Consider the following 26,890-nt stretch of genomic DNA (forward strand, 5'->3'; position numbering starts at 1 on the left):
TAATACATCCCAACATCTGATTTCCTTTACTCACTTCCAAGCTTTGTTGTGATAGCTTCAGCTTATTGTCAATCAAGACTCCTAGATCTCTTTCTTATTCTCTGAACTGCTGGAAGCTGTTCAAGTTCAAGAACCCAACAGCTGATCGCCATCAATATGGAAAGTGAATTAACGTGGGCTGATTTGGGGCACTAGAGTAATGCTGACCTATAACACCAATCTACAATGATCTGAAACCTAATGTTCTGAACTTGGGTAACTTGCACCAACACAGGATGTTGAGGACACATGGTTTACATTGGCAGGGGAAAAGAACAGATCAGTACATTATGCTTTTTATATGGGCACTAAAGCATTATGGGACTGATGCCCAAAAGATCTTAAAAGGGCATTGCTTCTGCAGTTCGTACATCAGTAAGATGGATGGAGGGAGGATACAAAAGAACGTGAGTGCTGTGCTCAAATGGTTACATTTGTTTGAAACCAGTTTTCAAAAGAAATTGAATTTAATACAAGTTTAATCAATTCATGAGCATAATATCTTTGAGGTGGTTATGTACTTTGAAGCAGTTTATTTTTAAACAATGTGCATAAAATGATCTTGTAATAATACAATAAAACATTAAGAAATTAAACTAGATAAAATAGCAAGATTGAAGACGGACAGGACAAGGAGGAAGAACAGGAGAACGTAAAGCTATTGGAAACAGAAACAATACAATAATTTTGCCTTTAATACTTTACAAGTTTGCTAGTGTGTCTTGACAATACTTATTTGGCACATACATTTAAAAGCTGTAAAGATTATATCTGGGGCAATAACTATGATGTGGACTCTTTTCAATACATTCTATAATGGCATTATGAACTTGGGTTCAAAATCATTCTATGCCAGTCATCAGCATAATCAAAAATTATCCAACTTAAATTCCTACAACTAGAGATCACAAATTATTGTAGTCCAAAGTAGCTTAATGCATGGTGGGGAAAAACTCAGACCTGGACATATTTTAAGTAGGATTATTAGATTAAATAACTCACAATGATGTTCACAAAAAACAGATACAATTGGTGTAGTTTAATAAATCTCTCAAAAAAGGGTCTGGGTAAATCCTTTGACCGTGTAGAATCTTATTAAAATGCTATTTGCTAAAGTTAAATGTCACAGCCTGCAAGCATCAAGCAGGTAATACATAGCAGCATAATTAAAAAATACATTTGAAATTATTGCAGTGTGTTCTGGTACCCCAAAAGCCCCAGTGCTTCAAACTACAGTTTGCAGAAACAAGTGTTTGCATATATCAACACAATATTTTGTAGAATCAGTCCATTAACCAGCCCAACAATCTTAGGATTCTTGAATTGATGGCCCAACAGACTGGGTAGTGTGCAGAACTCTAGATAGAGAGTTCAATATACAATCCCACTCTCTCATTTGTAAGTCAGTTACCCTTTGTAGGCAACTTTTCCTGGTTCTTGGTTGGACCACTAAATGGGAGTTGCTCCCTATGGTGGAGGGGATTGATACCTATCCCACACTTAAAAGCACGTGTTGGCTGGTGTAGAGCAACATAATTGGTGGCTATGTAGTCATTCTGGGTCCAGATGGCTCTTCCTCATGGCTGAAGGACAACACAATTAACATATTTTATAGGTATGGTTTATAACTTAAGCTCTCATCTGCAAGTAGCTGCTATCTGCAGTTCCTTAAAAATTAGATCAAAGCTACAAATATTATTTTACGAATAAAATCCCACCTATGAAAGTTACAGCTATTCTTATTTATGAGCAGCTCTTCACATTACTTAAATCTGTGGCATCTTTTCAATTGTGAAAGAACAGCTGTAACTCAATAAGCTTAAGGCAAAGCAGTTTTCTATAAAACATTATATAATATAATCAAGGTCCTCCAAAATAGGGTGCATCATCTTCCCTCCTTCACCTAACAATGTTACCGCTGGACCAATCTAAACATCTTTTCTGCATATAAACAAATTTTCTTCAGCCACTGCTGTGTAATCGTTTTTGCCAGTGTACTGACTGTTCAGTAACATTTAATGTACAAAATGCCACAAGTATTTGCACTTGTTCAATGCTCATAACGTTTCAGTTCCACTTAAGGATGTGAGCTTAAATGGTAAATAAACCTGGTTAATAATGCTGTTCAATCTCCTTCAACAGAACATGAGGCCTGTAGCAGGCATCTGGTTGCCAGGTGCGCAGATCAACCAGAACCCGATTCAGCTTCTGCATCCAGAGATTGCGTTCATCCTTGGTGTCAGCAGACAACCAGTTCCTGGAGTGGGGGAAAATTGTTAAGATTGTGTTAAGAGAGTCATAGGAAAACAGTTAAACTACACATTGAATTAAAATATAAGAATTGAACAAACAATTTCACATCCAATCACTTTTAGCTTCATCTTTGTTCCTCTCCCTCAGCAGATCAGGTCAATTTTCCCTTTCCCTATCCACTTGCAGTGTTTTACCCACCTCCAGCTACTATGAATTAGCACTCCAATTTCTGATACAGGGAAAATGCTTAACCAACAAGGGTCATAAACTGATTATGAAAAACATGGCTAATGCAGATGCATGAGGATCTAAAAAGAGGAAAGAAGAGTCAATGTTCCAGGTGGGGCCCTTTGTCAGACTGATGAGGATGGCAATTCTGACAAAGGGTCTCACTTAAAGTAGTCTTTGTTCTTTTGAAATGCAGATGGACATGCTATATATTTACAGCATTCTCTTTTTATTTCATATTTTTGGCAGAGTATCTCATTCATACTAAATAGTACAATTTTAAAGGGGGTGCAGGAACAGAGTCACCTGGGGGTTGAAGTACAAATGTCTTTGAAGGTGACAGGACTAGTTGAGAAGGCTGTTTAAAAAGCATACAGGATCCTGGGCTTTATAAATAGAGGCCTAGAGTACAAAAGCAAGGAAGTTATGCTTAACCTTTATAAAACATCAGTTAGGCCCCAGCTGGAGTATTGTGTTCAACTCTGGGCACTACACTTTAGGAACGCTGTCAAAGCCTTAGAGAGGGTGCAGAGGAGATCTACTAGAATGGTACCAAGGATGAAACACTTCAGTTATTTGAATTGGATAAGTGCTTCAAGGGAAAAAATTTACAGGGGTATGGGGCAAGAGCAAGGGAATGGGACTATTGGATAGCTCTTTCGAAGAGCTGGTACAGGCACGATGGACCAAATGGCCTCCCCTGGGCTGGACCTACTATGATACTATGAATTGTCTCACCAATATAAATATAAAGCACAATTATAATAGATTATTAAAGCAGAACTATGATGGAGTATAAATAAATTATGCTAGTAAAGCCTATGTCACAATATTGTTTTCGCACGATATCTGGAAGTTAACGATATAACAACCTATGGCCTATATATTACACTAAACAACCGGTTATGCAAAACTCTTTTTTTCCAAATCCTGTGATAAGGAATTGATCTAATCTGAACTGAAGTTTTTTTTTTGAAACCATATCATTGATACTCATAATACTGCCCCGAGCCATTTGCACCAATCTCAGACGGTGGCTCTCGGCAGACTTGCTGCGCCATGTGTATCTGGTTTCTTATCAGATACACATATCTGGGATGTGGAATGTTAGGATCCAGTACTGTTTCCTCCTTTTCTCGCTCTCCAGTAAAAGGAAGTAAGGGAATAGTATTAAGAGACAGGGTTATCCCAGCTGCCATACATGTGAAAGAGTCACATTAATATAAGTATTTAGACAAAGTATTCGTCCTGATTTTTGTTTCCTCTTCCTGTGGGGAACTCCATGGCCTCAACTTAGCAGCAGCCCACAGCAGCATGATTGAAATCAGAAGCTCACGGTTCAGGGAATTACAAGTGCAGACCAATGTCATAGAACAGAATCATAGAAAATTTACAGCCCATCGTGTCCGTGCCGGCTGAGAAACGAGCCACCCAGCCTAATCCCACTTTCCCGCATTTGGTCTGTAGTCCTGCAGGTCACGGCTCTTCAGGTGCACATCCAGGTATTTTTTAAATGAGTTGAGGGTTTCTGCCTCTGCCACCCTCTCAGGCAGTGAGTTCCAGACCCCCACCACCCTCTGGGTGAAAACATTTTTTCCTCATTGCCACTCATTCTTCTACCAATCACTTTAAATCTATGCCCCCTGGTTATTGACCCCTCCGCTAAGAGAAATAGGTCCTTCCTATCCACTCTATCTAGGCCCCTCATAATTTTGTACACCTCAATCAAATCACCCCTCAGCCTCCTCTGTTCCAAGGAAAACAACTCAGCCTATCCAATCTGTCATCATGGCTAAAATTCTCCAGTCTTGGCAACAGCCGCAAATATCCACTGCACCCTCTCTTGTGCAATTATATCCTTCCTGTAATGTGGTGACCAGAACTGTGCGCAGTACTCAAGCTGTGGCCTAACTAGTGTTTTATACAGTTCCAGCATAACATTTCTGCTTTTATATTCTATGCCTTGGCTAAGGAAAGCATTCCATATGCCTTCTTAACCACCTTATCTACCGGTCCTGCTACCTTCAAAGATCTGTGGACATGCACTCGAAGGTCCCTCACTTCCTCGACACCTCTCAGTATCCTCCCATCTATTGTGTATTCCCTTGCCTTGTTCGCTTTCCCCAAATGCATTACCTCACACTTCTCCAGATTGAATTCCATTTGCCACTTGTCTGCCATCTGACCAGTCCATTGATATCTTCCTGCAGTCTACAGCTTTCCTCCTTACTATCAACCACACGGCCTATCTTTGTGTCATCCGCAAATTTCTTAATCATGCCCCCTACGTTTAAGTCCAAATCGTTAATATACACCACAAAAAAGCAAAGGACCTAGTACTGAGCCCTGTGGCACTCCACTGGAAACAGCCTTCCAGTCGCAAAAATACCGATCGACCATTACCCTTTGCTTCCTGCCACTGAGACAATTTTGGATCCAATTTGCCACATTCCCTTGGATCCAATGGGCCTTTACTTTTTTGACCAATCTACCATTCCCATCACTCCATGGTATAGCACTCCTGAGAGTAGCCCTCAAGTAAGATGTTTGGATTGTGATCTCAACAAAAGATGGTACCAATGCATTATACAGAGATTGGCAGCACTTTAGTAAGCCACTGAAATTTCATACAGCATCTCTACCCATCAAAGTGGCTGATCCTGTTGCTTACTTGGTGACGCAGAGCGTGTTTCTGCACTGACTGACAAGAGTCTCTCTGTCATCTTCTCGTTGAGGTCTTACAGTGATGAGTTCCAAAGTGTGGGGTCGAGCGCAAAACTCACGGTTAGCTGGCTCTATTTTTCTGCTAGTGCAATTAGCCAGGTTTACACGGCCAAGTGGGTTCTGCAAGTAAATAAAAAGGAGTTGTTTAATCACACCTACATATACACATTAATACTCAATATAGCTTAAAACCAAAATCGGCGAGCAGGAACAGTGACAATCTGGCAGAACATGAAATTGAAGCCAACTTTCTGCGCTCTATCAATACCATCTGATCAATAATTAAAAAGATGTGTCGTAATCTTAAATTACTATGCAACTTCATTTTTTTAAACACGTTTGCACACCATCAATGTAATCATATCTTCAAAATGGACCTCAAGCTAATTTTACTGTACATTGCAATACAACATTAAGTGTGGCAGTGCTTCATTGGACCAGACACTTCAAATTGTATTTTTTATGCAATGCACTAATCTGGGTGTTAGCTAATCCAAACAATTGCAGCAACTTCTGGTGCTTTCAGTTACTATTTACCAGAATATTTAAATTCAATCTAAAATCTACTAAAGATGGAATCAGAACTCCAAATCAATCAATTTTTTAAAAAAAAGAAATTGAAAGCTTGGAACTTGTAGTTTTAAAACAGAACTTAAAGGACAAGGAACAATCAAAAGGTAAGGACACAACAGGAGGGGGGCTAATTTCAGTGAGTTGAAAAGGTGGATTGGAAACAAAGTTTGACAGGTAAAACAGTAAATGAGCAATGGGAGCCCTTCAAGCGGGAGATAGTTCGGGTACAAACTAAACACATTCCTATGGGAAGGAAAGGAAGGGCATCAAAAGCTAGTGCTCCTTAGGTGACTAAAGATATTGAGATTGAAATGATACAAAAAAAGAGACTTATGATAATACTGTAGAGAATCAAGGAGAGTGCAGAAGAGAACTGAAAAAGGAAATAAGAGGGGCAAGAAGAGGGTATGAGAAAACATTAGTGGGTAACATAAAAGGGACCACCATATAAAATAAACACAAAGAGTAAAAGGGTAGTCAAAGGGCAGGGCCGATTAGGGACCAAAAAGGAAATCATCTTGTGGAGGCAGAGGGCATGGCTGAGGTACTAAATGAGTACTTTGACATTGGCAGCATCCTCTTGTGAAGACAGATGCACAGTAAAGGAGATAGGGATAGAGAAATTGGATAGGATAAAAATAGATAAAAGGAGGTACTTAAAATGTTGGCAGCGTTCAAAATGAAAAAGTCATCCGGTCTGGATGGGATACATCCTAGGTCGCTGAGGGAAAGAAGGGTGGAAATAGCAGAGGCTCTGGCCACAATCTTTCAATCCACCCTTGGATATGAGAGGTGCCAGAGGACTGGAGGGTTGAAAATGTTAAACCCCTGTTCAAAAAATGGGGAGGGGGATAAACCTTGTAACTACTTGAGACGCCATAACCTGGAACAAAATTAATTGTTACTTGGAAAAATATGGGTTAATAAATTATAGGCAGCGTGGAGTTGTTAACGGCAAATCGCGTCTGACAAACTTGATTGAGTTCTTTGATGATGTAACAGAGAGGGTCGATGGGGGTAATGCAGTTGATGTTGTGTAGATGGACTTACAAAAGGGATTTGATAAAATCCCACATAATAGACTTGTTAGCAAAATTGAACACAATGGGATTAAAGGGGCAGTGGCAGCGTGGATATGAAATTGGCTACAAGACAGAAAGCAGAGAGTAGTGGTGAATGGTTGTTTTTCAGACTGGAGGGAAGTATGCATTGATGTTCCCCATGGGTGGATATTAGGACCACTGCTCCTTTTGATATATATTAATGACCTGGACTTGGGTATAAATTTCAAAGTTTGCAGATGACACAAAACTCAGAAATATAATAAACAGTGAGGAGGATAGTAGCAGACTTCAGGAGGTCATATACAGACAGGTGAAACGAGCGGTGGAAGCAGATTCAATGGTAACTTTCAAAAGGGAATTGGATAAATACTTGAAAAGGAAAAATTTGCAGGGCCATGGGGAAAGGGCAGGAGTGTGCAATTAATTGGATAGCTCTTTCAAAGAACCGGCACAGGCACGATGGGCCGACTGGTCTCCTCCTATGCTGTATGATTCTATGAATTCTGTGCAATTTAGGCTACTAGTGGAGACGACAGAGTGGGAAATTTGTAGACAGTTCAGAGAGATAAGAACAGGGCAATAATGTTGGGTGATTTTTTAAACTAGGTAATGTATGTGGTTAAAGTGGGGAACATTTTTTTCAGTATGCATCCAAGACTGCGTCCTACATCAGTATGTTTCTAGTTCAACAAGAAAAGTATTGCTAATTCAGTTCTGTGAAATGAAGTGTGGCAAATGAACGAACAGAACAATTGGGAAACTGTGACAAAACAGTTAGGTTCAATGTAAAATAGAAAAGCATAATGAAGAGTTAAAAACAAAAAAGGTATTAGGCAGAGTTCAATGAGATAAGAATTGTTTCACAACCTCCTCTGGCACACTTCCACTATCATTTGTAAAAACTAATGCAAAATATTTAATCTCTCTCCAAACCTTCATCCTCCACAACTACATTTCATTCCTAAGCAGTCCTACCATCTCTTTAGTTATTCTTTTAATATGCTTATAAAAGTCCTTACATTTCCTTTTATATCATCAGCTAGTCTTCTTTATATTCTGTTTTAACAGCCTGCGTTTATATAGTGCCTTTAATATAGTAAAACATTCCAAGGAGCTTCACAGGAGCATTATCAAACAAAATTTGACACCAAGCCACATAAGGAGAGATTAGGACAGGTGACCAGAAGCTTGATCAAAGAGTTAGGTTTTAAGGAGCATCTTAAAAGGAGTGTTAGAGAGGCGGAGGTTTAGGGAGGGAATTCCAGAGCTTAGGGCCTCAGCAGCTGAAGGCATGGCTGCCAATGGTGGAGCGATGGAACTCAGGGATGCGCAAGAGGCCAGAATTGGAGGACAGCAAAGATCTTGGAGGGTAGTAGGACTGGAAGAGGTTACAGAGATAGGAAGGGACAAGGCCAATGGGGGGGGGGGGGGGGGGGGGGTTGAACACTAGGATGAGCATTTTAAAATCGAGGCGTTGCCGGACCCTTCCAATCTCCTAGCTATGATTTATTATGTTATTAGTCCTAACTTAATCGCATGCATCCAAAATTAACTGGGCAAAAAAGTTAGCAAACAGGTCAACGGAGTGGAAATTGGGGAAGTCTTCAAATTTGAAATGGCTAAAGTACAAATAGATATGTTCTTATCAAAAAGGACAGCAAAGGATAATTGTAGAGATTAAAACTAAACTGAAACCCTAAAAAGGAATGTGTAGGAAATTTAGTTTGCTGTTGTGGAACATGACAAGAAGCCACTTTGCCTTTTGTGCAGAAAGTAGTTTGCTGAGAAAAAGGTGTAAACTTCTATCGCTGATTTGGCTTTTAGATTTCTACCCATTTAATTCAACATTTCATCTCAATTTGATTTCCTAATGTCACCCCTGCACTAAATTACTCAAGATTAAACTATACTGAAATAGGGAGGTAAAAAAGCAAAAAAAAAAGTGCATTTTTATCTCCTCTTAGGTTCACAGCTGCTCATCACCTGTTAGATAAGGTTTTTGCTGGTACTATTTTAGCCTCATGGACAGGCATGCACCCGAGATTCAAATAATGACGTCAGTAGTTTCTGAATTTTGCAGGGCTCAAGAGGAAACTGAGATAGGGAGATAAGGGAAATTTTGGAGAAAAAAAAAAGATTTTACAAGAAAGTGTGCATTGATGGTGCTTTGGGCCAATTCTTTTTCCAAAGTGTTCAGAAGTCCTTAAATTGCACAACTTGGGAATTGAGAAAATTCTGTCTCAACAAAACTTCAAGAAAGCAGCTTATGCACTGCTGCACTACATACAAGATAGCCAAGTTTATAATCTATACCAATATATAAATCTCTGAAATCCTATCGTTCCAAGGATAATTAATTCCACAGTGGGATTAGCTGAAAGAAAGTGCATCTAGTATTTAAATGAGATGGATAATTCCCCCCCCCCCCACCAGTGTCAGTGACACGCAGCACCATCAAAAAAACCTCTACTTTTATTGATAAAACTCAGCACAGAAGAAGTGTGGAGACTTGGAAATGTTGTGCACCCTGGCACTTAAGCCTCCTTTGTTTAGAGTGTCAAGCTACTCCCATTCAACATTTAATAAGTGTACCTCCTCCCTTGATAACATTAACCAGGATCAGAAGCGGCCACTGGTGCTTAAACATTTACAGGTCAGGCATTTCAAGCACAGGAAGATATGTAATGCATGCGGTGCAAGAAAAGTTTTTTAAAAAATTATATTTGGTGATGAATACAAACAACAAAGGGATATTTGAATTGCATTGCTGATAATTCACTTCAGTTATTTTCTAGCATTACAGCAATAGCTCACGTGACTACAAACCTTGCATTTTTCATCATCTGGATAGGTCCAGTATGAGATGCAGTTCCCTGATAGGACACACCAGCGTCTGTGCCAAGCTCCAAAACCACTGACATCATCAAACATGGTCTGCAAGGAAAGAAATGCATTGAGTTGGTGAGAAGTAAGGAAGTTCTACCACCACCCATGTAACATTGGGTAAGCTAATGGAAGCACTTGTTTGTGACTTTGCCTAGACAAGGAAAAAGATACATCTTCATGTCACTTTCAAAATGTCCGCCCTAATTCTATCCCATTCATTGCATACTTACATAATACATTTTGTAATTAATATGCTATACTTTATATTTCCCAGCAGTAAATTTTCACTGGCCATTTGGCTTCCCATTTGTTTTCCAAATTGCATAACAAATCTAAATCCACCTGCAAACTGCCTTCCTATTGGTATCTGCAGATTCAACAAGCTTACAATTGATTTCAGTATCCATGTCATTTATATAAAAGTTAGAAACAACCGGGTCCAAAGCGATTACCCCTGCATAACTCCACTTAACACTCTCTTCTCCCCCCCTCCAATTTTAAACACCACAAATATTTTCTATCTACTATCTTTTAACTAATGTTTTATCCAATCCTGTTTAAGGTGGCACTTTGATTGCCAGCTCAACAAGCCAATCCATGACAGAGAGCTGGGAGAATGGCAGAGGTTACGCTTTTGGCTTCCTTTCTCTCTGAAAATAAGACAGGTACTATAAGTAGGACTGGAGATATTTTCTATAGGTAATATCTGTTAGTCCAGCAATACTGACCAATAAAGTGAGGTAGACCCATATCAAAAATGGAAAGTTGGTGTAGTTTATTTTGATGTTACGAGGAGCAATAGGAAAATAGTTCTCACAGCGAGATTTGCCTATGTTATGTTTATTCATATATTACACATAAAATAAACCAGTTTGTTGGTTTATAAATCGGCGTGACTCAGTGGATAGCTCATCAATCCACCTTCCTAAAGATTAGATAAAACCCATGGGTAGGTTTTCCATGATTCTACGGCATAGAAGGAGGCCATTCGGCCCATTGTGTCTGTGCCGGCCGAAAATGAGCCAACTAGCCTAATCCCACTTTGGAGCATTTGGTCCGTAGCCTTGTAGGTCACTGCACTTCAGGTACTTTTTAAATGAGTTGAGGGTTTCTGCCCCTACCACCCTTTCAGGCAGTGCGTTTCAGACCCCAACCACCCTCGGTGAAAAAAAAATTCCTCAGCTCCCCTCTAATCCTTCTACCAATCACTTTAAATCTATGCCCCCTGATTATTGACCTCTCTGCTAAGGGAAATAGGTCCTTGCTATCCACTCTATCCAGGCCCCTCATAATTTTGTGCACCTCAATTAAATCTCTCCTCAGCCTCCTCTGTTCCAAACAGAACCCCCCCAGCCTGTCCAATCTTTCCTCATAGCTAAAATTCTCCAGTCCTGGCAACATCCTCATAAATCTCCTCTGTACACTCTAGTGCAATTACATCCTTCCTGTAATGTGGTGACCAGAACTGAAGACAGTACTCAAGCTATGGCCTAACCAATGCCTTATACAGTTCTAGAATAACCTCCCTGCTTTTACATTCTATGCCTCGGCTAATAAAGGAACGTATTCCATTTGCCGTCTTAACCACCTTATCTATCTGTCCTGCTACCTTCAGGGATCTGTGGACATTCAATCCAAGGTCCCTCACTTCCTCTACTCCTTTCAGTATCCTCCCATTTATTGTGTACTCCCTTGCCTTGTTTGCCCTCCCCAAATGCATTACCTCACACTTCTCTGGATTGAATTCCATTTGCCACTTTTCTGCCCACCTGACCAGTCCATTGATATCTTCCTGCAGTCCACAGCTTTCTACCTCACTATCAACCACACAGCCAATTTTTGTATCATCTGCAAACTTCTTAATCATTCCCCCTACATTTAAGTCCAAATCATTACTATATATCACAAAAAGCAGGGGACCTAGTACTGAGCCCTGTGGAACCCCACTGGAAACAGCCTTCCAGTCGCAAAAACACCCGTTGACCATTACCCTTTGCTTCCTGCCACTGAGCCAATTTTGGATCCAACTTGCCACTCTCCCTTGGATTCCATGGGCTTGTACTTTTTTGACCAGTCTGCATGTGGGACCTTGTCAAAAGCCTTACGAAAATCCATGTAGACCACATCAAATACACTACCCTCACCGACCCTCCTTGTTACTGCCTCAAAAAATTCAATCAAGTTAGTCAGACACGACCTTCCCATAACAAATCTATGCTGACTGTCCATGATTACTCCATGCCTTTCTAAGTAACGGTTTATCCTGTCACTTAGAATTGATTCCAATAATTTGCCCACCACCGACATTAGACTGACTGGCCTATAATTACTTAGTCTATCCCTCGCTCCCTTTTAAAAACAATGCTACAACGTTAGCAGCCCTCCAATCCTCCAGCACCACGCCTGTATCCAGTGAGGATTGGAAAATGATAGTCAGAGCCCCCGCTATTTCCTCCCTTGCTTCTTTTAACAGCCTGGGATACATTTCATCCGGCCCTGGTGATTTTTATACTTTCAAAAATGCTAATCCCCTTAATGCTACCTCTCACTATGTCTATCCCATCCAATATTTCACACTCCTCCTCCTCAACTACAATGTCTGCATTGTCCCTCTGTTTTGTGAAGACAGATGCAAAGTATTCATTAAGAACCATACATAGGTTATCTTTTGGTCTTTAATAGGACCTACTCTTTCCCTAGTTATCCTCTTGCTCTTTATGTATTTATAAAACATCTTTGAGTTTTCCTTGATTTTACTTGCCAATATTTTTTCATGCCCTCTTTGCTTTCCTAATTTCCTTTTTAATTGCACCCTGCACTTACCATACTCCTCTAGGCTTTCTGCAGTATTGAGTTCTCAGTATCTGACCTAAGCTTTCCTTTTCTGCCTTATCTTACCCTGTATGCTCCTTGATATCCAGGGGGCTCTAGATTTGGCAGCCCCTCCCTATTTCTTTGTGGGTACTCTGCACCCCTTGAATGCCTCCCACTGCTCTGACATGGATTTACCTTCAAGTAGCTGTTTCCAGTCCACTTTTTAGCTTAGTAAAATTGGCCTTTCCCCAATTGAGAACTTTAACTCCTGTTCTATTTTTGTCCTTTTCCATAACTATACTAAAACTAGGTACCTGCAAGATCACAGTATCTTGTACACACAAGGGTTCTTATAATTATGGCACCCAAGATAAGCTATTGTTTGATTAAATATCAGCACACCACAAAATAGGGGTTGTGTTACTGGAACAGTAATCCAGAGGCCTGGATTAATAATCCGGAGTCACGAGTTCAAATCCCGCCACAACAGCTGGGGAATTTAAATTCAATTAATTAAATTCAATTAAATAAAATCTGGAATTAAAATACTAGTATCAGTAATGGTGGCCATGAAACTACCGGATTGTTGTAAAAACCCATCTGGTTCACTAATGTCCTTTAGGGAAGGAAACCTGCCGTCCTTGCCCAGTCTGGCCTAGATGTGACTCCAGACCCACAGCAATGTGGTTGATTCTTAATTGCCCTCTGAAATGGCCTAGCGAGCCACTCAGTTGTAAAATCTCACTAAAAAAAAAGTCACAAGAATAAAACCGGACGGACCACCCGGCACCGGACACAACAAAGGCAAACCAAGCCCAGTCGACCCTGCAAAGTTCTCCTCACTAACATCTGGGGACTTGTGCCAAAATTGGGAGAGCAGTCCCACAGACTAGTCAAGCAACAACCTGACATAGCCACACTCACAGAATCATACCTTTCAGCCAACATCCCAGACTCTTCCATCACCATCCCTGGGTACGTCCTGTCCCATCAGCAGGACAGACCCACCAGAGGTGGCGGTACAGTGATATACATTCAGGAGGGAGTGGTCCTGGGAGTCCTCAACATTGACTCTGGACCCCATGAAATCTCATGGCATCAGGTCACACATGGTCAAGGAAACCTCCTGCTGATTACCACCAACCACCCTCCCTCAGCTGAAGAATCAGTCCTCCTCCATGTTGAACACCACTTGGAGGAAGCACTGAGGGTAGCAAGGGCACAAAATGTACTCTGGGTGGAGGACTTCAATGTCCATCACCAAGAGTGGCTCGGTAGCACCACTACTGACCGAGCTGGCCGAGTCCTGAAGGACATAGCTGCTGGACTGGGCCTGCAGCAGGTGGTGAGCGAACAAACACGAGGGGAAAACTTACTTGACTTAGTCCTCACCAATCTACCTGTCGCAGATGCATCTGTCCATGACAGTATTGGTAGGAGTGACCACCGTCCTGTCCTCATGGAGACGAAGTCCCGTCTTCGCACGGAGGACACCATCCAACGTGTTGTGTGGCACTACCACCGTGCTGAATGGGATAGATTCAGAACAGATCTAGCAGCTCAAAACTGGGCATCCATGAGCTGCTGTAGGCCATCAGCAACAGCAGAATTATATTCCAGCTCAATCTGTAACCTCATGGCCCGGCATATTCCTCACTCCACCATTACCAACAAGCCTGGGGATCAACCCTGGTTCAATGAGGAGTGTAGAAGAGCATGCCAGGAGCAGCACCAGGCATTCTTAAAAAGGAGGTGCCAACCTGGTGAAGCTACAACACAGGACTACATGCATGCTAAACAGTGGAAGCAACATGCTATAGACAGAGCTAAGCGATTCCACAACCAACGGATCAGATCAAAGCTCTGCAGTCCTGCCACATCCAGTCGTGAATGGTGGTGGACAATTAAACAACGGGAGGAGGAGGCTCTGTAAACATCCCCATCCTCAATGATGGCGGGGTCCAGCACGTGAGTGCAAAAGACAAGGCTGAAGCGTTTGCAACCATCTTCAGCCAGAAGTGCTGAGTGGATGATCCATCTCGGCCGCCTCCTGATATCCCCACCATCACAGACGCCAGGTTTCAGCCAATTCGATTCACTCCACGTGATATCAAGAAACAGCTGAGTGCACTGGATACAACAACGGCTATGGGCCCCGACAACATCCGAGCTGTAGTGCTGAAGACTTGTGCTCCAGAACTAGCTGCGCCTCTAGCCAAGCTGTTCCAGTACAGCTACAACATTGGCATCTACCAGACAATGTGGAAAATTGCCCAGGTATGTCCTGTCCACAAAAAACCAGGAGAAATCTAATCCGGCCAATTACCGCCCCATCAGTCTACTCTCGATCATCAGCAAAGTGATGGAAGGTGTCGTCGACAGTGCTATCAAGCGGCACTTACTCACCGGTAACCTGCTCACTGATGCTCAGTTTGGGTTCCGCCAGGACCACTCTGCTCCAGACCTCATTACAGCCTTGGTCCAAACATGGAAAAAAGAGCTGAATTCTAGAGGTGAGGTGAGTGTGACTGCCCTCGACATCAAAGCAGCATTTGACCGAGTGTGGCACCAAGGAGCCCTAGTAAAATTGAAGTCAATGGGAATCGGGGGAAAACTCTCCAGTGGCTGGAGTCATATCTAGCACAAAGGAAGATGGTAGTGGTTGTTGGAGGCCAATCATCTCAGCCCCAGGACATTGCTGCAGGAGTTCAAGGCAGTATCCTTGGCCCAACCATCTTCAGCTGCTTCATCAATGACCTTCCCTCCATCATAAGGTCAGAAATGGGGACGTTCGCTGATGATTGCACGGTGTTCAGTTCCATTAGCAACTCCTCCGATAATGAAGCAGTCCGAGCCCGCATGCAGCAAGACCTGGACAACATCCAGGCTTGGGCTCATAAGTGGCAAGTAACATTCGCGCCAGATAAGTGCCAAACAATGACCACCTCCCCTTGACATTCAACGGCATTACCATCGCCGAATCCCCCACCATCAACATCCTGGGGGTCACCATTGACCAGAAACTTAACTGGACCAGCCATATAAATACTGTGGCTACAAGAGCAGGCCAGAGGCTGGGTATTCTGCGGCGAATGACTCACCTCCTGACTCCCCAAAGCCTTTCCACCATCTACAAGGGGCAAGTCAGGAGTGTGATGGAATACTCTCCACTTGCCTGGATGACTGCAGCTCCAACAACACTCAAGAAGCTCGACACCATCCAGGACAAAGCAGCCCGCTTGATTAGCGCCCCATCCACCACCCTAAACATTCACTCCCTTCACCACTGGAACACAGTGGCTGCAGTGTGTACCATCCACAGGATGCACTGCAGCAACTCGCCAAGGCTTCTTCGACAGCACCTCCCAAACCCGCGACCTCTACCACCTAGAAGGACAAGAGCAGCAGGTACATGGGAACAACACCACCTGCACGTTCCCCTCCAAGTCACACACCATCCCGACTTGGAAATATATCGCCGTTCCTTCATCGTCGCTGGGTCAAAATCCTGGAACTCCCTTCCTAACAGCACTGTGGGAGAACCTGCACCACACGGACTGCAGCGGTTCAAGGCAGCGACTCACCACCACCTTCTCAAGGGCAATTAATGCCGGCCTCGCCAGCGACACCCACATCCCATGAACGAATAAAAAAAAAATTTTTTTTTTTTTTTTTTTGAAAAAGAGACACCAGGTCCACTTATGGAAATGACCCATGATACGAACCTGAAAGAGTATCTAGTGTCGACTTGAAATTTGTAATTGGAAGGAAAGGCATTTCCATACAACATTCACAACTCCTCTCAAGTATATTCTAAGAAATAGGAAAGGATGATGGAATGTTGTTGACTTCAAGAGCTGGAACAAAAATCTCCATTCTTGGGACAGAGGTCTCCAAAACAACCATTCCCAGGCCATCCTACAATTGAAAGGAGTCAAAAGCTTCATGGAGGAATTGGGCTCAAATTTAGGGCTAAAGCATGCCATCTCCTTCTCGATCGTCCAGAATGCACTGGCTGGAGAACCAAGTAAGCTATCTTCAATTTCAAAAATTAGCAGAATTGCGAGTCTCTGAACTAGGTATGCATAGACTATAAAAGGTGCCCTTGGGCACCAAGTATCTTCTTCCTCCTCCCCCCACAATCATCACTGAAGGGCTCGTTGTACCAGCCTATGTCAAACATATATTTATGGAGTGGGAAGAAGAAAAATACAGAATTCAAGAGTAATTAAGAAAGCAGTTATTTGGATCAGTGTCAGTGTGCTGGAGCACAGTCCATCAGTGCCAAAAATTCCTTTTTCATCTTTCCATGGTAATCCCACTGCTACAGACTGACAACGGGCTGGTGAAACGAGACATCTCCAGTCACATTAAAGTAGCACTAATTGATTTCTCACTCCGGGCATTTGCCTTGGAATGAACTGGTACCAAACTAGCACACAGAATCATAGAAAAGTTACAACACGGAAGGAGGCCATTTGGCCCATGGAGCCCACGCCGACTCTATGCAAGAGCTATTCCCACTCCCCCGCCCTATCCCCGTAGCCCTTTCTTCAAATACTTATCCAGTTCCCTTTTAAAGGCCATGATTAAATCTGCCTCCACCATCCCCTTGGGCAGTGCATTCCAGATCCTAACCATTCGTTGTGTAAAAATTTTTTTCCTCATGTCACCTTTGGTTCTTTTGCCAACCACCTTAAATCTATGTCCTCTGATCATTGACCCTTCCGCCAACAGGAACAGTTTCACTCTATCTACTCTGTCTGGAACCTTCATGATTTTGAATACCTCTATCAAATCTCCTCCTTGGAACAAGATGGTTGCGAGGCCAACCCCAGCTTCTCCAGTCTATCCGTGTAACTAAAGTCCCTCATCCCTGGAATCATTCTAGTAAATCTCTTCTGCACCCTCAAGGCCTTCACATCTTTCCTAAAGTGCAGTGCCCAGAACTGGACACAAAACTCCAGTTGTGGCTGAACCAGTGTTTTATAAAGGTTCATCATGACTTCCATACTTTTGTATTCTATGCCTCTACTTATAAAGCTCAGGATCCCATATGCTTTTTTAACCGCTTTCTCAACCTACCCTGCCACCTTCAATGATTTGTGCACATATACCCCCAGATCCCTCTGTGCCCTTTAGTTTATAATGCATTCTTCTCGTTCTTCCTACCGAAATGTATCACTTAGCATTTTTCTGCATTAAATTTCATCTGCCACTTGTCTGCCTATGCCACCAGCCTATCTATATCCTCTTGAAGTCTATCACTATCCTCCCCAGTTTTGTGTCATCTGCAAATTTGGAAATTGTGCCTTGTACACCAAGTCATTAATATATACCAAGAAAAGCAGTGGTCCCAGCACCGACCCCTGGGGAACACCACTGTACACCTCCTTCCAGTCCGATAAACCACCATTCACCACTACTGTTTCCTGTCCCTTAGCCAATTCTGTATCCACGTGGCCACTGCCCCCTTATTCCATGGGCCGCAGTCTTGATAAGCCGTTTCAAAGTACCTATACACCACATAGGAACAGGAGTAGGCCATTCAGCCCCTCGTGACTTCTCCGCCATTTGATAAGATCATGGCTGATCTGTGATCTAACTCCATATACCTGCCTTTGGCCCATATCCCTTACTAGCTCAATTGCTAAATTTAAATCTGAGATAGATAGCTTTTTGGCAACCAGAGGTATTATCAATTGCCGTTTGCGGAAGAGAGTTCCAAACTTCTACAACCCTTTGTGTGTAGAAATGTTTTCTAATCTCGCTCCTGAAAGGTCTGGCTCTAATTTTTAGACTGTGCCCCCTACTCCTAAAATCCCCAACCAGCAGAAATAGTTTCTCTCTATCCACCCTATCTGTTCCTCTTAATATCTTATAAACTTCGATCAGATCACCCCTTAACCTTCGAAACTCCAGAGAATACAACCCCAATTTGTGTAATCTCTCCTCGTAACTTAACCCTTGAAGTCCGGGTATCATTCCAGTAAACCTACGCTGCACTCCCTCCAAGGCCAATATGTCCTTCCAAAGGTGCGGTGCCCAGAACTGCTCACAGTACTCCAGGTGCGGTCTAACCAGGGTTTTGTATCACTGCAGCATAACTTCTGCTCCCTTATACTCAGGTCCTCTAGATATAAAGGCCAACATTCCATTTGCCTTCTTGATTATTTTCTGCACCTGTTCATGACACTTCAATGATCTATGTACCTGAACCCCTAAGTCCCTTTGGACATCCACTGTTTTTAACTTTTTACCATTTAGAAAGTACCCTGTTCTATCCTTTTTTGATCCAAAGTGGATGACCTCACATTTGTCTACACTGAATTCCATTTGCCACAGTTGTGCCCATTCACCTAATTTATCAATATCACTTGGTAATTTAATGTTTTCATCTACACTGCTTACAATGCCACCAATCTTTGTGTCATCGGCAAACTTAGATATGAGACTTTCTATGCCTTCATCTAAGTAGTTAATAAATATTGTGAATAATTGAGGCCCCAAGACAGATCCCTGCGGGACTCCACTAGTCATATCCTGCCAATGTGGGTACCTTCCCATTATCCCTACTCTGTCGTCTTTCGCTCAGCCAACTTCCTAACCAAGTCCGTACTTTTCCCTCGATTCCATGGGCTTCTATCTTAGCTAACAGTCTCTTATGTGGGACCTTATCAAATGCCTTCTGGAAGTCCATATAAATAACATCCATTACATTTCCCTGTCCACTACTTTAGTCACCTCTTCCAAAAATTTAACCAGGTTTGTCAGGCACGACCGACCTTTCACAAATCCATGCTGTCTCTCTCAGATTAACTGAAAATTCTTGGTGTTCAGTCACCCTATCCTTAATTATAGACGCCAGCATTTTCCCCACAACAGATGTTAGGCTAACGGGTCTATAATTCCCTGGTTTCCCTCTCTCTCTCTCTCTCCTTTCTTAAAAAGCGGAGTGACATGTGCAATTTTCCAATCTAGAGAACTTTGAAAGATTAGTTAGGGCATCCGCAATGTGCTCACCTACTTCCTTTAAAACCCTGGGATGGAAACCATCTGCTCCTGGGGATTTGTCACTCTTTAGTGCTATTATTTTCTTCATTACTGTTGCTTTACTTATGTTAATTTTATCGAGTCCCTGTCCCCGATTCAATATAGGTTTTCTTGGGATTTCCGGCATGCTATCCTCTTTTTCGACTGTAAATACTGACGCAAAGTAATTGTTCAACATGTCTGCCATTTCCCCATTGTCAATGACAATATCCCCACTTTCAGTTTTTAAGGGGCCAACACTGCTCCTGACCACCCTCTTTTTCCTAATATAACTATAAAAGTTCTTCGTATTGGTTTTGATATCCCTTGCAAGTTTCTTTTCATACTCTCTTTTTGTAGCCCTTACTATCTGTTTTGTGACCCTTTGTTGATCTTTGTATCTTTCCCATTCGCCAGGATCTGTGCCATTTTTTGCCTTTTTGTATGCCCTTTCCTTATGTCTTATACTGTCCCATACCTCTAATTGTCCATGGCTGTTTTTTTTGGCAAGTAGAGTTCTTGCCCCTCAGGGGTATAAACAGATTCTGTATCACGTTAAATGTTTCGTTAAACATTTCCCACTGATCATCAGTCGTTATACCCATTATCAGATTTGCCCAGTTTACTGTGGACAGTCTCTGTCTCATCCCATTGAAGTCGGCCTTGCCCAAGTCTAGAATCTTCACAGCTGATTCACTTTTTTCCCTTTCAAACGCTACATTGAACTCGATCATGTAATGATCACTACTGGATAAATGTTAACGCACAGTTAAACCGTTAACTAAATCTGGTTCATTACTCATTACTAAATCTAGTATGGCTTGCCCCCTTGTTGCCTCTAGGACATACTGCTGCAAAAAACTATCCCGGACACACAAGAAATTCACTACCTTTTTGACAGTTGCTAGTCTGCTTTTCCCAATCTATGTGAAGGTTAAAGTCCCCCATTAAGATCACTATGCCTTTCTTACACGCTTGTCTAATCTCTGCATTTATACAATCTAGCACTTCAGAGCTGCTGCCAGGGCTCCTATATACAACTCCCACTATAGTCTTCGATCCTTTCCTATTTCTCAATTCAACCCATAAGGTCTCTGTTGGCTGCTTACCTCTAGTTATATCCCCCTTTATCATTTAAGTGATTTCATCTCTATTCATTAAGGCTACTCCTCCCCCTCTTCCATTTTCCCTATCTCTCCTGTAGACCTTATAACCCGGTATAATTAGTTCCCAATCCTGACCATCTTACAGCCAAGTCTCAGTAATAGCTATCATGTCATACCCTCCAATTTGAATTTGAACCTGTAGTTCATTTAATTTATTCCTTATACTCCGTGCATTTGTATATAGAACTCTTAGTTGGGCCACACACCCTAGCCTGACCTTCAGCTTTGATGCTGGGTTAATCGCCTTACGCCTTCTAGTTTTTATTTTATCTGTCGTGCCTAAAGTACACTTTCTTTCCGCTGCTCTAAGCTTTTCCCTTTCACTTGTTCTTGAACAACTGTTTGTACTATTTGTATTGTAAATTTCCCCTGGGTCTTCCCCTCTCTTGCTGCTCTCAACTTTATTCCCTTCTGACTCCCCGCTCAGGTTCAACCGCATTGCCCTCATCTACCCTCTGTTACCTCATCAATAAACACTATTTGCCATTAACAAATCCGTGCTGGCTTTCCCTAATCAATCCACACTCGTCCAAATGACTGTTAATTATGTCCTGGATTATCGTTTCTAAAAGTTTCCCCACCACTGAGGTTAAACTGGATTTATCCTTACACCCTTTTTGAACAAGGGTGTAACATTTGCAATTCTCCAGTCCTCTGGCACCATCCCCTTATCTACAGATGTTTGGAAGATCATGACCTCTGCAATTTCCACCCTAACTTCCCTCAGAAACCTAAGATGCATCCCATCTGGACCGGGTCACTTATCTACTTTACGTACAGCTAGCCTTTCAAGTACCTCTATCAATTTTTAGCCCATCCAGTATCTCAACTACATCTTCATTTACTGAGACTCTGGCAGCATCTCCTTCCTTGGTAAAGACAAACGCAAAGTACTCATTTAGTACCTTGGCCATCCCCTCTGCCTCCATGGAGTAGATCTCCCTTATGGTCCCTAATAGGCCCCACCCCTCCTCTTACCACCAGTTTATATGCCTGCAGAAGACCTTTGGATTCCCTTTTATGTTGGCCACCAGTCTATTCTCATACTCTCTGCCCCTTTTATTTCCTTTTTCACTTCCCCTCTGAACTTTCTATATTCTGCCTGGTTTGCATTTGTGTTATCAACCTGACATCTATCATATGCCCCTTTTTTCTGTTTCATCTTTCTCACTATCTCTTTTGTCATCCAGGGAGCTCTGGCTTTAGTTGTCCTACCTTTCTCCCTTGTGGGAATGTGCCTAGATTGTAGCTGAACCATCTCCTCTTTAAAGGCCGCCCACTGTTCAAATACAGTTTTGCCTGCCAATCTTTGATTCCAATTTACCCGGGCCAGATCAGTTCTCACCCCATTGAAATTGGCCCTCCTCCAATTGAGTATTTTTACTTTAGAATGGTCAGTGTCCTTTCCCATAGCTATTCTAAACCTTATGATACCCACACTGACTGCAGCGGTTTAAGGTGGTGGCTCACCACCACCTTCTCAAGGTCAATAAATGCTGGCCTTACCAGTGAGGTCTACATCCCATGAATGAATAAAAAAAAATTGCTGCTCCCTAAATGCTCCCTCACTGACACTTGCTCCACTTGGCCCTCCTCATTCCATAGAGCCAAGTCCAGGAATGCATCCTTCCTCCTTGGGCCGGAAGCATACTAGTTAAGAAAGCTATCCTGAACACATTTCAAAAATTCCACCCCCTCTTTGCCCCTTATATTATTGTTATCCCAGTCCATAGGATAGTTGAAGCCCCCAGTTATCACTACTCTATAGCTTTTGCACCTCTCTAATTTCCCTCCAAAATTGCTTCTCTATATCCTTCCCACTGGTTGGTGGCCTATAGAATACACCCAGTACTGTAATGGCACCTCTATTGTTTCTTGACCCTAATCAAATAGATTCTGTCCTTGGCCCCTCCAGGACATCCTCTCTCTCTCTCTCTCTCTCTCCCCCCCAGTACTGCAATATTCTCCTTAATCAATACAGCCATTTCCCCCCCCCACCTTTCTTTCCTTCCCTATCTTTCCTGAACACCTTGTATCTAGGAATATTTAGTACCCAATCCTGCCCGTTATCAGTTATCGCCACAACATCGTATTCCCACGCGGTTGTTTGTGCCTGCAGCTCACCAACCTTGTTTACCACTTTGTGCGTTTACACACATGCACTGCAAACCAGTCTTCGACTTTCTTGTACTTTCTCCTAGTCTGATCCCACCCAATACTGTACGATTACTTGCTCTAGTGCTATCTTTCTCCCCCGATCCTTGGTGCCCCTTGTTTCTCCTTTCCATTCCTACATCCTGGTGCCCACCCCCTGCTAAATTAGTTTAAACACCCACCCCCCCACAGCACTAGCGAACCTCCTAGAGAACATTGGTCCCAGCTCCGCTGAGGTGCAACCCGTCCGGCCTGTACAGATCCCATCTCCCTTAGAACTGGTCCTAATGCCCCAGGAATCTAAAGCCCTTCCTCCTGCACCATCTCTCTAGCCACGCATTCATCTGCTCTATCCTCCTATTTCTATACTCACTGGCACGTGGCACCGAGAGTAATCCGGAGATTACTACCTTGTCATTGGTACCTGTATGAACCACGACCTCTGGCTGTTCACTCATTGCAGGTCTGTTCCAGTAGGCCAAGGCTAAACCTGGCTAGTCTACTAAAGGGACAATTCAGGGTTACTAGAGTGACATGATTTACACCTGCAGGAATTATCTTCCAGGAGAATCCTCTTCAGGCATTGAAGATGATCCCAATGGGTCTAAATTGAATGACAGGACCCAATTATGTTTTGTTGAGAGTTTTGCAACACTGCAGCTGTAGTGATTAGATATATAGGGGTAATTTTAATACCCCCTGGAAAGGCGGGAGTTTAAAATTGTTACAAATGGGAAACCCGACTCCAACCTGCTGCGAATGCGCCTACTTCCTGTTTTACCATTGCAGGTTGGGGACGGCCAAATAACCTGCTTTGGAGAGGCGGGTCAGTAATTATATGTTAATGAGGCTCAGTGCCTCAGATTTTGTCAGCGCTTTAAATTTAACATCTCCCGCATGGGTATCCCGGGGCTCAGGAAACCTGGCAGCTAAAGGAGGTGAGAACTGCCAGATCCGGTAAGCAACAGCTTTTCCAGCTCAGCCCACCTGAGACGTTCAGACCACCCCCCAACCCGGCAATCTCTCCCTCCTCTCAGGTCCCTGACTGCGGCCTGATCAGCAATCTAAATCTGGGTTCTGGGCAGGAAACAGAGTTTAAAAATTCTAACGAGGTCCTGCCGTAAAATTCGGCAGGGCTTCCATCTTTCCAGGCCATTTCTAATACTTTCAACACAGTATTTAAAGCTCCATATCTGGTCCTCTTGCCTTCTTCCCACAATTATTTTTTAAAAATTTGAATTTCATCACAGATCACGTATTTCATATACAGCAGGAGAAAGGTAGTCATGTGATTTACATACTCAGAACTCCCATTCTCCCCCCTCATGGACAACCAAGTCTATTCTTGTACTATGTGGAGAATGAAAAATATTTAATATTTCAGTGTTGGTTGAACTAAATTGGAGGCAATATGAACATGGTTGAGAATATTAATGGATTCAGAGAAGCAATTTGTCTCGAAGAACTATGTGCAGACATCCAGAATAATTACCTGAATTTAATTCCAGGGTTCTCATTGATCTTCAACCACATCATTCAATAATCCACTAGATGGTGCTATTAGATTATTTACAATATGAAGAATTTATGATACAAATTTAAATACATGAGACACTTCAGTACATTATAAGATCCATGATGAGTGATAGACTAATACCAACACAAAAAAAATCTCTCAAATTCTTTCCACTCAGTTGGATATAAAAGATCCCACCATATTATTCAGTGATTATCAGGGAATTCTCCTAGCGACTTGGCCAATATGTGTCAGTTTGGTAGCACTCTTGCCTCAGCGTCAGAGGGTCATAGGTTCCAACCCCACTCCAGATACTTAAGCACATAATCTAGGTACCATTCCAGTGCACTACTGAGGGACTGCTGCATTGGCAGAGGAGCCGTTGCCTGGATGAGACCTTAAACTGAAGTCCCATCTGCCTTCTCAGGTGGATGTAAAAGATCCCATTGCATTCTACAAAGAGCAGGACGTTCTCCTGGTGTCCCGGCCAATATGTATCCCTCAACCAATATTACCAAATTAGATTAACTATTGCGTCATTCATCTCATTGCCGTGTGAGACCTTCCTGTGTGCAAATTGACATGTGTATTCCTAAATAACAGTGATTACACTTCAAAATAATTCATTGGCTGTGAAACAGTTGTGATGTCCTGAGGATGTGAAAATGTACTATCTAAATGCAAGCTTTCTCTTTCTTCCTTTTCAAATGAATCATTAGTTCTCCAAACAAAGAGAAATGTGCAGGGATTGTTTCTAATTATAACCTCTATTGTGATAACCAAAGAAAAGCTTACCAAAAATCCACGTTCCTCAATCGTGGAACCAACCTGACATTGTAGTTTTACATAAATGTGACCTTCAAGGGGTGACAAAAAGGGAACCTGCAAAGAACCAAAAGAAATGCATATTACGTTTGGTTAGTACTTTTAATCACTATGCTCACTAGATCCAGTTTATTACTGATACAAACATCAGTCTGTTATTTTATTTTGCATAATAGAATTGTGATCTTAAAGGCTACCAGAAGGCAATAATGCTCTCTATAAAAATGTGATGAAAACCATTTTAGTAAAACACTAAAAATTTACAACTTAGCACTGATCGATGAATATTAGCTTCCCTGAAGAGGTTAATAGCCACTGACTACCACTCAAAATATTCACATTGTCCAACACCATTAAGGGCCACGTGATATTACAAAGGCTTCACAAAAAAACAGTACAAAGGCTCATTCATCCTATGATTATTAAGCTGCATATATTGATGCTCACAAATCAGAACAGGGAATGAGCTAGTTACAGATACGGAACAATTTATTTACAAATCCAGCTGCAGCACAGTCATGCCAAACTCTCCACGTCCGATCATATGAGCTAGCACAGCTGTGTCATTATATTTACTACAGGATTTCTTTTGTGGATTCTTTAATTACAAATCTCCTTACATCATGCTTTACTTTGATATTTAGAAAGTGCATTGCACACCTTGTTAATCTTGTAGAGATTTCTCCCAGTCCTTAAAAAAACAAATTAAAGCTGCACAAAAAAAGTTGTCTAATTTCTAATTTTCTGGCTAAACAAAACACAAATTATCTATTTCTTAATGTTAAAAAGAGACACTAAGTCCAATGCTCAGTACTAACATAATTTCAGGCAAATAAAATTGGAGAAGGAGTTATTAAAATTTGCATTTTGGATCAATTAGGTAGGTGAAATAAGAGATTTGGGGCTTCACAAATAGTAAATTTACATGTAATTTGTTATAATGAATTTTGCTTTGATGCTTCAAAGCAATGGGCCATTAGTGACCCCTGACTCTGCACTTTCAGCAACAAGGATAAATGATTATGCTATCAAGCAAACACAGCCATGCACAAAAGTTACTATTGTGCACAGATGGAAACACTTCAACTGAGCACTTGAATAAAGAATCCATGCTGTGGAAACAGAAGCAACAGCAGTACAGGAGCAATTGAAAACAGAACGCCATCAAATATAGCAGCGAATCAGGTGACTGATCGTATAACCATTACAAGTAGTACATGGATAGAGAATGAAAATTATTCCAATAGAATAGAATATACAATGGTCTTGTCTTATCAAGTATTCATCCAACAATTCCCCCTCCCTCAAAGCTTGACGTTGAAAAAGATTTCAAGATTTTACCACAGTGGTGGCCAACTAATTGTGTTTGCTATTTTCACATTCTAAGCCTGAGCCTCGAGATGCAAAGATGGCAGCTTTAATCTTTAATTTTAAAAATTACTCGAGTTTAATGTCATAGAATGTATTCCTTTTTAAACAAGTCACCTGTTTCAGACATTTTAAGAAAGCATGTGCTAAAACTCACTTATTAAATACATTATAGCAACAGTATGAAATGCAACAAGCAGTAAAAGCTGCATTATTGATTAGAAGGAATGAGCCACGCAGCATGCAAA

General features: G+C 42.0%; 1 protein-coding gene across 2 annotated transcripts in view; it reads right to left on the reverse strand.

The window, feature by feature from the left end:
• Positions 1 to 552: 552 nt before the first annotated feature.
• anln (anillin, actin binding protein) overlaps positions 553 to 26,890 on the reverse strand; it is a 96,658-nt gene continuing 70,320 nt past the window's right edge. For both annotated transcript variants that reach the window (XM_068001302.1, XM_068001298.1), the window contains 4 exons: positions 25,245 to 25,331; positions 9,708 to 9,815; positions 5,192 to 5,364; positions 553 to 2,296 (listed from right to left, as the gene is read on the reverse strand). In XM_068001302.1, coding sequence (XP_067857403.1) covers positions 2,152 to 2,296; positions 5,192 to 5,364; positions 9,708 to 9,815; positions 25,245 to 25,331 — 513 coding nt within the window. In that variant the 3' untranslated portion in view covers positions 553 to 2,151. The remainder of the gene's footprint in view (positions 2,297 to 5,191; positions 5,365 to 9,707; positions 9,816 to 25,244; positions 25,332 to 26,890) is intronic.

This window comes from Heptranchias perlo, chromosome 2 (assembly GCF_035084215.1).
Source record: "Heptranchias perlo isolate sHepPer1 chromosome 2, sHepPer1.hap1, whole genome shotgun sequence".
NCBI lineage: Eukaryota > Metazoa > Chordata > Chondrichthyes > Hexanchiformes > Hexanchidae > Heptranchias > Heptranchias perlo.